This window comes from Bos taurus, chromosome 29, assembly GCF_002263795.3.
Source record: "Bos taurus isolate L1 Dominette 01449 registration number 42190680 breed Hereford chromosome 29, ARS-UCD2.0, whole genome shotgun sequence".
NCBI classification, from domain to species: Eukaryota; Metazoa; Chordata; class Mammalia; order Artiodactyla; family Bovidae; genus Bos; species Bos taurus.
This window is the reverse complement of record NC_037356.1, coordinates 32,279,192-32,291,604: the sequence shown is the minus strand read 5'-3', so window position 1 is coordinate 32,291,604 and position 12,413 is coordinate 32,279,192. Positions and strand designations below refer to the sequence as shown.

The window sequence follows — 12,413 nt, the reverse complement described above, 5'->3', positions numbered from 1 at the left end:
AGCAGAAACTGTTTCCTTCCCTTGAAAATCCTGAAGTCCTTTGCCCATAAGACACATCCCAGCTTCCCCCGTCCTTCCCCCATCATTCAGTGGTATCAATCTGTGCTAATTAATGCCATGAATGCAGTCAGTGCAGGGACTCTCTAAGGTCGATACTTCACATTGTTGCTTAGTTGCTAAGTCGTGTATGACTTTCATGGACTGTAGGCTGCCAGGCTCCTCTGTATCCATGGGATTTCTTTTAGACACTCATTATTTAGGTAGTGTAGTCTGAATATTTAACGTAAAAACATGTGTGAGAATGATGTGGGGGATGGAATGAATGATCTAATAGGAGAAGGCACATAGCTTGCACGCTCTGGGTGATGGCGACCTCGCCCTGCTCTGTGTCTGGAGGTGGGGCCCTGATTCCTGTCTCCTCCTCCCCGCCTTGTCCAGACTATCACCTCCACTGCAATTAAGCTACTGATACCCCTGGAGAAGGGCAGGCAACCCATCCCAGTATTCTGGCCTAGAGAATCCCATGGACAGAGAAACCTGGTGGGCCAGGGCCCATAGGGTTGCAAAGAGTAGGACACGATTGAAGCAACTTGACATGCACACAGTGTCTCTAGGGGCTTCCCTGATGGCTCAGCAGGTAAAGAATCCACCTGAAATGCAGGAGACACAGAAGATGTGGGTTTGATCCCTGGGTCAGGAAGATCCTCTGGAGGAGGAAAATGGCAACACATTCTAGTATTCTTGCCTGGAGTATCCCATGAACAGAGGAGCCTGGAGGGCTACAGTCCAAAGAGTTGGCTCAAAGGGTCGGCCATGGCAGTGCACGCACTACTGAAAACAGGAAGGACAAGTTTGCTTAAACTGGCAGTGAATTGAACACCAACCAATGGCTATCTACTTAAAATGAGGAAGAGTTTTGTAAGATCAAATCCACTTTATTGGATGAATTTTCAGCAGTGCAATGCTGTTCTTTTTAATGAGAAGATTGACAAGTCTTACACAGGGAGGAAGAGATTTGACATAGGAGTTTAAGGAGATGTGTTTAGCAAAAACCAAGTTGAGCAGTATAAGTGGCTTCTTCCCCAAAGCAATAATTCCCCATCTAATCTCTTTTCACAGCTCATTAATTCCCTAAGAATCAGAAAAAGGTGTTTCCCAATTGTCCTGCCGTGGGAGAACATTGCTGGTGGATGGAAGCTGACGTCCACAGCACAGCACACAGGGGCGGCCAGGAGAGGTGGGGCTGTCTTCCTTCCTTCCTTCCAGGGAGCTCGGGAGCTGCCCTGGGGGCAGGGGTTTATGCAGGATGTTGGCCCGTCTGTGTTTGGGAGGCTCTGCTCTGGGCCCCATGGTCCTTAGACTATCTATGGCCTTGAGCAACGGAATTAACATCTCTGAACTTCAGTTATCTCTTTGGCAGCAATGGGTTCCTAAGCGTTTCTCAGCAGGCTTTTGAGAATCACACACCATCTTCCAGGCAAGGACCTAACCCACGGGCACAAAGCCAGTGCACAGTAAAGGGTGTTTGCTCAAAGATGTGTTCAGGGCATATTTTTAGGCGACAGCAGGCAACTTAAGAGGGAGGGGGAGTTGTTTTAGTTTGGGGTAACTTCAATACAGAAATTTCAAGTGTCTGTGGCTTTCAACACTCGGAAGACCCAGGGCTGAGGCCTGTATGGAAGGCAGGCATGGGGCCAGAGTGTGACAGAAGGTGCTGGCTATTACTGATCACGAGCAGCAGAGCTCTCTCCAGATGGATGAGGGCTCCTTCTCCTCCGTCAAGGCCAGCTGCTGCAGCTAGGACCTCGACCAGCAGAAGGAAATGACAGGAAGTGGGCTGACTGCACAGGGAGGGTGGCGTCTGGAGGGTAGAGTCATGGGCAAAGCTTGTTCAACCTGACCTGGGAACGGGCGTCTTTGGGCAAGGCCATGGAGACCTAGCAGGTGTCGGATGGATGCTGCAAGCATGAGTGGAGGGGACTTATCTTCTTTTGAGCTCCTGGAGGCTTCACCCTTACAGGGGACGGTTCCAGAGCACACAGAAGTTGAAGCAGGAAGTTAGCTCCCAAGGCTTTAGGGTCTGACCGATGAGAATGTTCTTTGGGATTTTGGAAATGCTGAGGCTTGTGAGTAGCCACCTCGCAGCCAGCCTGGCTCCCCTCTCTGTGACCCATCAGAGGTGATATGTGGGCTAAGAACCGTGTGGCTAACGGCTGGGACTCATAGGTGGCTTGTGGGTAGATTCAGTATTTTTAAAGTGATCCACTGAGGTTCCAACCTTCATCAGACTCTACATTGAGTGAGTTTTTGTTGATAGAAGAACTATCAGAAAATGACTTGTGGAGTGTTTCAGACTTTAGTTTGATCAGTTGGTCACCAAGAAGGATTGCCTAGGGATACAAAAGGCAGACTTCTTGCCTTTGAATTTTCTTGAGAAACAGCAGCTAAGGTGCACAGTGGGATTGCTACCCGATTCATACCAGTGCAGGGGGCTCTGGCCCCTCTGGGGACTTTTCAAGAGGATGGTGCTGATCTCTTCTTTTCTGAGGCTCCACCATGTCTGCAGTTGGCTGAAACATGATGTGGCCTGGATTTGTGGGGGCTACCACAGAGCTAGGACACAGGGGAGTGACTCATGTGGCCACCTGGGGTTGCTAGGTGCAGGCAGGTGTGAAATAGCCCAGACCCAGCCCGGCTGCAAGGCCTGCTTCTCCTGTGGTTTTCCCATCCTTGCTAACCTGCCTCACTGAGCGCTCTAAACCTGCAGGCACTGATGGGTTTTGACGAAGGCAGCATTTAGATCTGGTGGCGTGGAGGGGAGGGAAACAAAACAGTCCTGCAGTGCAAGCCTTGGATCTGGTGGGCTGAGGATGGGCAGGCACTTCACAGTTCCAGCTATAGCTCAAGACCCCAATGCATCTAATCTTAGTGTGCCAGGCTGCCTGCTCTCCTTTCCCTGGAGGACAGGATTCCAGCCCATTCCTGGTTCCCTTCACGACCTGCTTCATTACAAAGGGATGCCTGCCTGGAGTCAGGACTCAGGGCCAGCCTGTAGGAACACCCTGCTCCTCCCTGCTTCCTGGCGCCCCCTCTCCAGATCCAGCCCCTTGCCTGAGAACTGGGTCCCCTCCCCTGAGTGTGGCCGCCTGCCTCCTCTTCTTTGCAGCCCCAGCACCTGGAAAACCCAGCCTGCGATCCAAAGCCAGTCCCCCTGGCTCAGCCTTAACTTCCTACTCTTACTCCCTGGGGAGGTGCTTTGCACCCGGGGCAGAAAGAGGCTTCCCTTTCCAAAGGTCAGCCGAGAGCTCTGCCATGGTGGTGGGGAGGCCTCCACAGTTCTGTGGCCGGAACTTCTGACATCTCTCCAGGTCTACGTCAGCTGACTGGAAGCCTGTCAACCTCCACACACCAGATGTGCCCCATCACCATGACAGCTGCAGCGTCTGTCCGTCCTCTTCCTGCGCCTCCTGGCTGAAAGGGAAAGCCTTCTGCCATTGTTGGTTTTTTTGGCAGCACCACTTGGCCTGCGGGATTCTAGTTCCCCACCAAGAGGGATCCAGCCCTCAGCAGTGAAAGCGCAGAGTCCTAACCACTGGGCCATTAGGGAAGTCTCATGCCTTGCTGTTTTTAAGACTCTTCTCCATTCAGCGCTCTCTTAATGTTCACCCCTTCTCTGATTCTCCGTGTTTGCAAGGTGGGGATAGCACCCACCCCCCTTTTCTGGCCATCCTTCCTGCCCTCCCAGCCCAGCCACCTCATTAGACCCCCACCTGTCGGAGAGGAGACCCAGGGCAGCAGCATCAGCTCAGAGTCCCCCACCTCGGCTGGAAGGTGGCCCCAGCCCTGCAGGCACTTCTCCCTGGGCTTCACGTCCCTGCTTCACCTGGTAGCAAAGCTTGAAGTCAGCGATCTTGGTGACAGCTGGTGCCACTGCTCATTTTAAAATTCAGGTTTTGTTTGCCTTTCTCTGTGTGTCTTCCCTCCCCCTCCTTGCTTCAGCACCGACTGGCTCATCTTGCCCTCTGGCCACAGCATTCTCCCTGGATGGATCACACCACAGGCTCCGAGACTATGCGGGAAACCACAGTGAAGGTGAGAAGCACTTTGAGATTCTTGGGGCCAGATGTTCTAGCACAGGTCCAGCTGCTGGGGTTCTCTCTTTGGTGGGAGGTGCAGGCACGGTATGGCTGGGGCGGCCAGGAAGTGACCCCCGACTAAACATCACCCTAAGGAGAGCAGTGGTCTGCAGGCTACATCGGACCCGCAGAACACAGCGGGGAAAGCACAGACTTCACAGGTAATGCTGAGATCCAGCGGTGAGGGCCTTAGCGCTCTGAGTGGTCACTGGTGGCAGATTTGCAAGGAATTCTATGTGACCCGAACCACTGAGGTCTGTGAGCTCCCCTGGGAACCAAGGATTGGAGCCTCCAGATTGGAGAGTCTCCCACCCTGAATCCACAACAGGCTCCACGATGGCTGGAATGAGGGGAAGGGGGCAGCAGCCTTCTCTAGGTGTCAGCCCTCGGCGGGAGGGGGCTGCCGCTTGGTCTGTGAAACCCCAAGAGGAAGGTGATCTGGGCCAGTTGGCAGAGAGAGGTGTGAGGACAGAGGTCACCTGGATGTTGCACTGTGAGACAAGCCCTCCTGGTCTGGCCCTTAGCCCGTGTGACAGAGGCCAGGGAGGAGAGACAGCACTGCCATGGGGACCAGCTGGAAGCCACCTGCTCCAGTAGATCCTGGGCTGGGAGGTGCCAAGACTCGGTTACTACTCCTCCCTACAGAGCCTTAAAGGCTCCTGGCTACCCCCACCCCCAAAACAGCACACTCAGCACATTCACACAACCCAGCCCACTCAGCCCTTCGACCCCAGCCCCGCAGCCTCTGTGCTCGTGAGAAGGGAGCACAGAGGGGAATGAGGGGAGGTCACGGGGAGAGTGCCGTCCTCACGCAGAGTCCTTGGTCTCCTGGGACCCACTCAGACCCTCAGGCTCTTCCTCTCCTTCCTGCTCCGCCTCTGCACCCAGCTCTGCTCCAACGCAACCCCCTGGCAGTGGGGGGCTGGGGTGGTACTGCAGGAGCCGGCCTTCCCGCTTCATTTCTGCCAGTTCCTTGGCACAGCAGCTGGGCGTGTTGGTTTCATAGGTGTCGTGGAAGGTGTTGTAGTCCACCTCATAGAAGCCCTTTTCCAAGGTGAGGACTGGTGTGAACCGGTGGCCCCAGAGCACCTCGGTATCCATGTAGGAGCTCCGTGCTTGGCAAGTCATGCCTGGGTGCACAGAGGGCACATGTATTAGGAGTGGCCACAGCCTTCCATCCATTATCCATCCATCAGCCCATCATTCATCATCCTTCTATCCATCCATTCAACATCTTTCATCCATCTGTCCATCTGTGCATCTATCCATCATCTATCCATTCATCCAACCATCCATCCATTCATCATCTTTCATCATCCATCCATTCATCCACCCATCCATTCATTCATCACTGATCCATCAATCCACCCACCCAATTATCCACCCAATCATTCATCAAGCATATGTTGAATATCAGCTTTGTGCTAAGCACCATGGAGACGTAAAGCTGAATAAGATACAACTCTTGCCCTAAAGAGCTCAAGGTGTGATGGAGGCAGAAAATTAGAAATTAACAATGCAAGATTGTGGAGTAGGTTCCTAGAGACGGGAGTGAATAATTCAGGAATGGACATGGTTCCTGAACATGCATTAAGTTCTAGAAGACCGAGATAAGAAAAGATGAGGAAAGTTTGAACAAAGATAAATTCAGAGTGGCTCAACCCAGAGAAGCTGACAGGCATTTAGAATACACGGGGTTTGGGGTGGATCCATACGGGCAAAAGCCTACACGTGTGTACACACACCGCCCCCCACGGATGTGTGCACACACACACACACACAGCATGGCTCCTTGGTTGGAGCATGCTCCAATGCCCCCATTCCCTGTCGGCTCAGCCCTGGCTTGCCTATGTTATTTTTAGGTGCTGCTTTCTCTCCAGAGAGGACAGCTTTGTTTATGGATGAGGACGCCTCTGTCCTCAGGGTCACAGGGAAGCAGTTTTCTGATATTTAATCTTTCGGCTGAGGAAGGTCCTGGCTTGTGCTCTTTGAAAACTGAAGGAAATGTCTGCTCAGCACCCCCTCTCCCCAGTTTAAGTGTTCTCTGGCAGGGGTCTCATGCACCCCAGACCCACAGACCGCCAGGTAACCCCAGTGGACCCCACGTGCTCTTGGCTCGCGGGGTCCCGCCTGCTCCAGATGTCTTCCCTCGGTCCTTGGACAACCCCCAGCTCAGCAGAGGTGTAGAAACCGATGCTGGGCACTGACCAGTGCAGACACAAGCCAAAGATCTGCAGGCTTGAGGAATTCAGGAAACACAGCGAGACTGGACTCTGTGGGCGCTTTGGACCAAGCCCCCTGGGGTCTTCCTGCCCTTCTTCCATCCCACCTCTTAGAAGGGGGCTGTTCTATGACTGGAAACCCACCAGTGTGCCTGGCAGTCAGCTTGCAATGCATTTGGAAAGGACAGAAGCCGCTCTGGGTGGCAGGCATTGTGCTTCACATACACCCCTCCGTTTCATCATTTAACCCCTTCCCTTGTGAGCCTCTGAGGTTTGTTATCTTCATCCTGCTGTTGAGTTGAGCAACCTGCCCAAACTCACACGTGCAGGCTGCACAGAGCTGCGCCGGTCAAACCTCGGCCTGAACGCATAGCCTGTGCTTGGTTCCATGAATGTGGCAACCAAGCTCCTAAAGTGGCTGAGATCAGAGCCCATGTGGGTGGCAGTCTCCCTCTCTTTCCTCCCTGCAGAACTAGAGTAACCCAGGCCATGGGAAGAGAGGAGGGCAACCAGATAGGGCAGGTCAACCGAGGGACCTGACTCTGAGGAGCCACGCTGGGAGAGGTCAGTGAGTGGCAGTGACGGGCCGGCGGAGAGGAGAAGCATGGTAAGGCACTGCTTTCCTACCTTCCCCACATTCCCGAGCTGACCTTTGTGGCCTCGCAATGGAGCTCTTTTCCAGAATCTCAGCCCATGTTCTGGTCTGACCCTGGCTCCAAGGATGGCGTGACCTGCAAGCTCCCAGCGGTGGGAGGAGAGTCCACCCCCCGTCCTGTCCCAGGGGTTCCCCGGCTGCCACCATATGCCGCCTGGCCAGCCTGGGTCCCCGGCAGATGGTTGAGCAGCTCCCCTTGCCTGGGTCCCTGGAGCCTGTTCACACCCCAGAGGTTTTGCTCCACTCAGGAAGGTCTGTCTGTGGCTGCCCCATCTGAGCTGCCCACCCAGCCCCCCGAGAGGCCAGGAAGGCTTGTTTGGCCACCTTTACGCAAGGCCCCCAACCTTATAGGGGGCAGTGTGGTGTGGCTGACAAACTCTAGATGCCTGAGTGACAGCCCCAAATACAATAGACCCTCCTGTCTGCATGAAGAAGCTTCCACATCTGTGAAACAGGGTCGAAGCCAGCCCTCCAGTGCTGTTGCCAGATTAGAAAAACATATATATTCTCAGCTCCAGTGAGTTTTCTATGAGTCATCCTTAGGGCCAGGCCAGGTGCTCAGATGCCTCTGTGAGTGAGAAAGGAGGGCAGGAAGAAGGGGGAAGCAGAGGAGGGCCCACAGTTAGTGGGGCTCCCTTGCCCAGGGAGTGTGGTGGGGATATGGGCTCCCCCAGGCCTTGGCTTCCCTGAGCCCCACACAGAGCTGGGAGGCGGGAAGTGCTCAGCTGCCATGAGTCAGTCGCTGGGCAGGGAGGTGCTGGCCAGACACGTGTGAGTGTGATGCACTGTCTTTTGCACACACCCGTGTTCACAGAGCCACTTCCACAGGGAAGCTGAGGGACAGCCTGCCCCATAGGGGCCTAAGGGTGTGGGACTTGGGAGTCTCTCCCAGAAGAGGATTCTGTGACTTTGGGACTCACCCTGTCCTTGCCTCAGGTGGCGATTCACATGTAAAGACCTGCACATCCTCCTGTAAGAAGCCTGTTCACCTTTGTTCAACTCAGTTTCTCAAAGTCATGTGCTCACAGAACCCCCTTTGGGTGACACCTTTGGGTAGGGAAGGACAGGTGGTGTAGCCTGTTGGAAACCAGGCTTTGGGTCACCTGGCTTTGGCCTGCATCCTGGTTCAGTGACTTAGGAGCGCTTACCTCTGTCTCTGTTTCTACACCTGTACCTGAAGGAAAACCATCTCACTCAATGAGTTACTGTGCACTTAGAGTCTAGACCATGCCCAGACATTGGGGGGGAGGGGGTTCAACACACATTTTGTGTGTGTGTGTGTGTGTGCACGCACGCTTGGTTGTGTCTGATTCTTTGCAACCCCATGGACTGTAAACCACCAGGCTCCTCTGTCCATGGGATTTTTCAGGCAAGAATACTGGAATGGGTTGTCATTTCCTTTTCCAGGGGATCTTCCCAACCCAGGGATCAAACCCACATCTCCTGCACTGGATTGGGTTCTTTGCCATGGAGCCACCAGGAAGTCCCGACACACATTATCTGCTCTCGTAATTCCATCCTGAAGATCACCATTTGGGGGGTGGGGCTGATTGAGCTGCCGCCTTCAGGCTGCACCTTCTGGAATCAGCAGGGGTCTGATCACCAGGGCTGGGGAGGGGATGGGGAGGGGCTGGGGAGGAGAAGGAGCTGGGGAGGCTCACCTGTGGCCTCCACCATCCCTTCCAGGATGACCACGACCTCGAACTCCTCCTGGGTCAACTGGGCCCGCGACATCTCCCAGAAAGGGCTCTTCTCATTGATCTCGTGACAGATGATGAGCGGGGAAACCAGGAAGAGGCGGTCGTCCCCCGTGTCGAAGCCCACGTTGATGTCGGTCTGGTTCAGGGGGATGAACTCGCCCTCCTTGGTCTGCCGGGACTTGATGAGCTTGGCGCGGATGGAGGCCTCCACAATGTGCGAGTTGCGGAGGTCGCCCACCCGGAACATGAGACAGAGCTTCTCGTCTCGAAGTGAGATGACAGCGTTGTTGGAAAACATGAGGGTCTCAGCTCTCTTCTTGGGCTGGCTGATCTTGACGAACATGCACCCCACCATGAAGGCGTTGACGATGGAGCCGAGGATGGCCTGGACCAGCAGGAGGACGATGCCCTCCGGACACTTCTCCGTGATCACCCGAAAGCCGTACCCGATGGTGGTCTCCGTCTCGATGGAGAACAGGAAGGCAGACACGAAGCCGCTGAGGTTCTCTACACAAGGGATCCACTCCCGGTCCCCGACATGGTCCAGGTCACCCCGGATGTAAGCAATGAGCCACCAGATGAACCCGAAGAACAGCCAGGTGATGGTGTAGACCATGGTGAAGACAAGCAGGTTGAAGCGCCACTTGAGGTCCACCAGGGTGGTGAAGAGGTCGCTCAGGTAGCGGTAGGTCTCCTGGACGTTGCCGTGATGGACGTTGCACTTGCCGCTCTTCTCCATGTAGCGCTGCCTCGGCTTCTTGCCCTCTGACAGGAGGCGCGTGCGGTCGGTGGCAATGGGGATGTAATCTCGGGCCTGTTTGGGAATCTTCTTAGGGTCCCTGGGAGTGACCCCAATCTCCATATCCTGGTTCATGGCATTCCTAGAATCGCCAGCCATGACTGGGATGCATTGAATTTAAAAAGACATTGTCAGATGGCCAATAAGCAATGAAAAGATGCTCAACGTTGCTAATTGTTAAAGACATGCAAATCAAATCTACAAAGAGGTACTACCTAACACCAGTCAGAATGGCCATTGCCAAAAAATCAATAGATATTAATAATAAATGCTGGAGAGGATGTGGAGAAAAGGAAACCCTTCTACAAAGCTGTTGGTGAGAATGTGAATTGCAGCCACTATGAAAAACAGTATGGAGTTTCCTCAAAAAACTAAAGAAGGAGATGTCATGCGATTCAGCAATCCCACCCGTGGGCATATACCTAGACAAAACTAGAACTTCGAAAAAGTACATGCACCCCTATGCTCAAAGCAGCATTATTTACAATAGGCAAGATACAGAAACAACGCAAATGTCCATCAAGAGATGAATAAAGAAGATGTTATACACGCACACACACGCACACACACACAGGAATATTACTCAGCCGTCAAGAGTGGAATACTCTTTTGCAGAGGGTAATACCATTTGCAGCAACATGGACGGACCTAGAGATTATCATACCAAGCAAAGTAAGTCATAAAGAGAATGACAAATACCATACCATATCACTTATCTGTGAAATCTAAAATATGATACAAATGAACATATCTGAAACAAAACAGGGTGGTTGCCAAGGAGAGGTGGCGAGAGAGGGGTGGAGAGGGAGTTTGGGATTAGCAGATGCAAACTTATATATAGGATGGATAAACAACAAGGTCCTACTGTGTAGCACAGGGAAATATATTCACTATCTGGTGACAAACCATAATGGAAAAGAATATATATGTATATAACTGAGTTATATAACTGAATATATATGTATATAACTGAGCTGTACAGAGGAAATTAGCACTCCATTGTAAATCAACTATACTTCAATAAAATTTTAAAAAGACATCCTTAGTGAAGTAGACTGTTCGAATTCACAGAAACCCTAGACTTCAAGGACACTCTGCCTTTGTGCACTCAAAGGGCTCCCCTCTACTGTACACTGGACCAGAATATGTGCACCAGAGGCAGCCCGGGGAATGCTCAGGGCAGGGATCCTCTTTTCTGGATCCTATATTTGTTTTTATTCCAGGCGCCTAGTGCGGGTTCTACCATACAATGGAAGCTCAATGGTTATTTACTTAACAAATAAATGAACACATTCTAGATGCAAACTTCATGCTTACTGTTTAAAAGCTTTAAAGAAACCTGGGAGAAATTATTTTATTTTATTAATATCTATTTATTTGGCTATGCTGGGTCTTAGTTGCTTAATGCAGGATCTAGTTCCCTGACCAGGGATCGAACCTGGGTCCCTAGCTTTAGGAGCAAGAAGTCTTAGCCCCTGGACTACCAGGGAAGTCCCTGGGAGCAATTTTTTTAAAGAGTAATTGCAACACTTTATTAAATGCCTGCTGTGTTCCATGCTGGATAGGTACAGTCACTTGTTATCACCACAACAACCTGTTGAGAGCTTGTAATCTCCATTATAGAAACACCACTCAGGCATCAGGCTTATTTCTAAGTCTCTCTCCCTCCTTTAGAATGTGAGCTCCCCATGCCTCAGGCTCAATTTGGGGCCTGTTTTGTTCCCTGATACATGCCAAGTACCCAGAGCACAGCCTGGCACGTATTATGCACTTAAAAAGTAGTTACTGAATAAATGGATGAACAACTAAGAACTGTGAGTCCCAATAGTCCCATAGAGCGAAGGACAGGGAAGCCTGGTGTGCTTTGTGTCCATGGGGTCACAAACAGTTGGACATGACTGAACGACTGAACAGCAAGAACAACATGAGTCCCAAACAGGATAAGTGACATCCAGGTGGAAGAGCTGATATTGGGTTCCAGCCGGTCGGGCCCAAAGCCTGTGCTCTTTCTTTTATCCCTCCCTATCTCCTTTCTTCGGAGAAGGCAATGGCAACCCACTCCAGTATTCTTGCCTGGAAAATCCCACGGACGGAGGAGCCTGGTGGTAGGCTGCAGTCCATGGGGTCACTGAGGGTCGGACACGACTGAGCAACTTCACTTTCACTTTTCATTTCACTTTTCACTTTCATGCATTGGAGAAGGAAATGGCAACCCACTCCAGTGTACTTGCCTGGAGAATCCCAGGGGCAGGAGAGTCTGATGGGCTGCTCTCTATGGGGTCGCACAGAGTCGGACATGACTGAAGTGACTTAGCAGCAGCAGCATCTCCTTTCTTGTCATATGAGATCTTAGCAGCAGACAGAAAGGAAAAGGCAGCATGTGTCTGATTCACCCTGTGGTCACTCGAACCGTCTGAGTGGGAAGTCAGGCTGTCTGAGCACTTACCAATATAACAAATTGCTGTTTAGACTTGCCATTATAAATTCTGATACAGTAATTCCCTTCTCTGTGAGAAATCGAGACAGGCACGATGTTAATGCCCCAAGGCTTTCAAAAGGGTTGTAAAATATTTTTGGACTATATCTAGTGCTAAGTTGCTTCTGTCATGTCCGACTCTTTAACCCTATGCACTGTAGCCCACCAGGCTCCTCGGTCCAGGGGATTTTCCAGGCAAGAATATTGGAGTGGGTTACCACTTCCTACTCCAGGGGGTTTTCCAGACCCAGGAGTTGAACCCAGGTCTCCTGCATTGGCTAGCGGGTTCTTTACCAGTATGGTGCACTTTAAAGAAACACCTAGAATCCTGTAGAACTCCATCTACAGTTTTTCTGATATTTTGCTCGCAGACATTAAAATGCTCTAACCCAGATGGGAAGGAAATCTAAAAGAGAGGGAATATA

At 52.0% G+C, this 12,413-nt stretch overlaps 1 protein-coding gene across 3 annotated transcripts in view; it reads right to left on the bottom strand.

Annotated features, from left to right (window-relative positions):
* Positions 1-898: 898 nt before the first annotated feature.
* KCNJ5 (potassium inwardly rectifying channel subfamily J member 5) overlaps positions 899-12,413 on the bottom strand; it is a 28,289-nt gene continuing 16,774 nt past the window's right edge. Inside the window, exons 2-4 of one of the 3 annotated variants that reach the window (XM_010820964.4) lie at positions 10,085-10,160; positions 8,675-9,613; positions 899-5,266 (exon numbers count right to left, since the gene is read on the bottom strand). In XM_010820964.4, the coding sequence (XP_010819266.1) occupies positions 4,944-5,266; positions 8,675-9,611 (1,260 nt within the window). In that variant the 5' untranslated portion in view covers positions 9,612-9,613; positions 10,085-10,160 and the 3' untranslated portion in view covers positions 899-4,943. The remainder of the gene's footprint in view (positions 5,267-8,674; positions 9,614-10,084; positions 10,161-12,413) is intronic. The other 2 variants (XM_005226828.5, XM_002699224.6) reach the window with 2 other exon arrangements.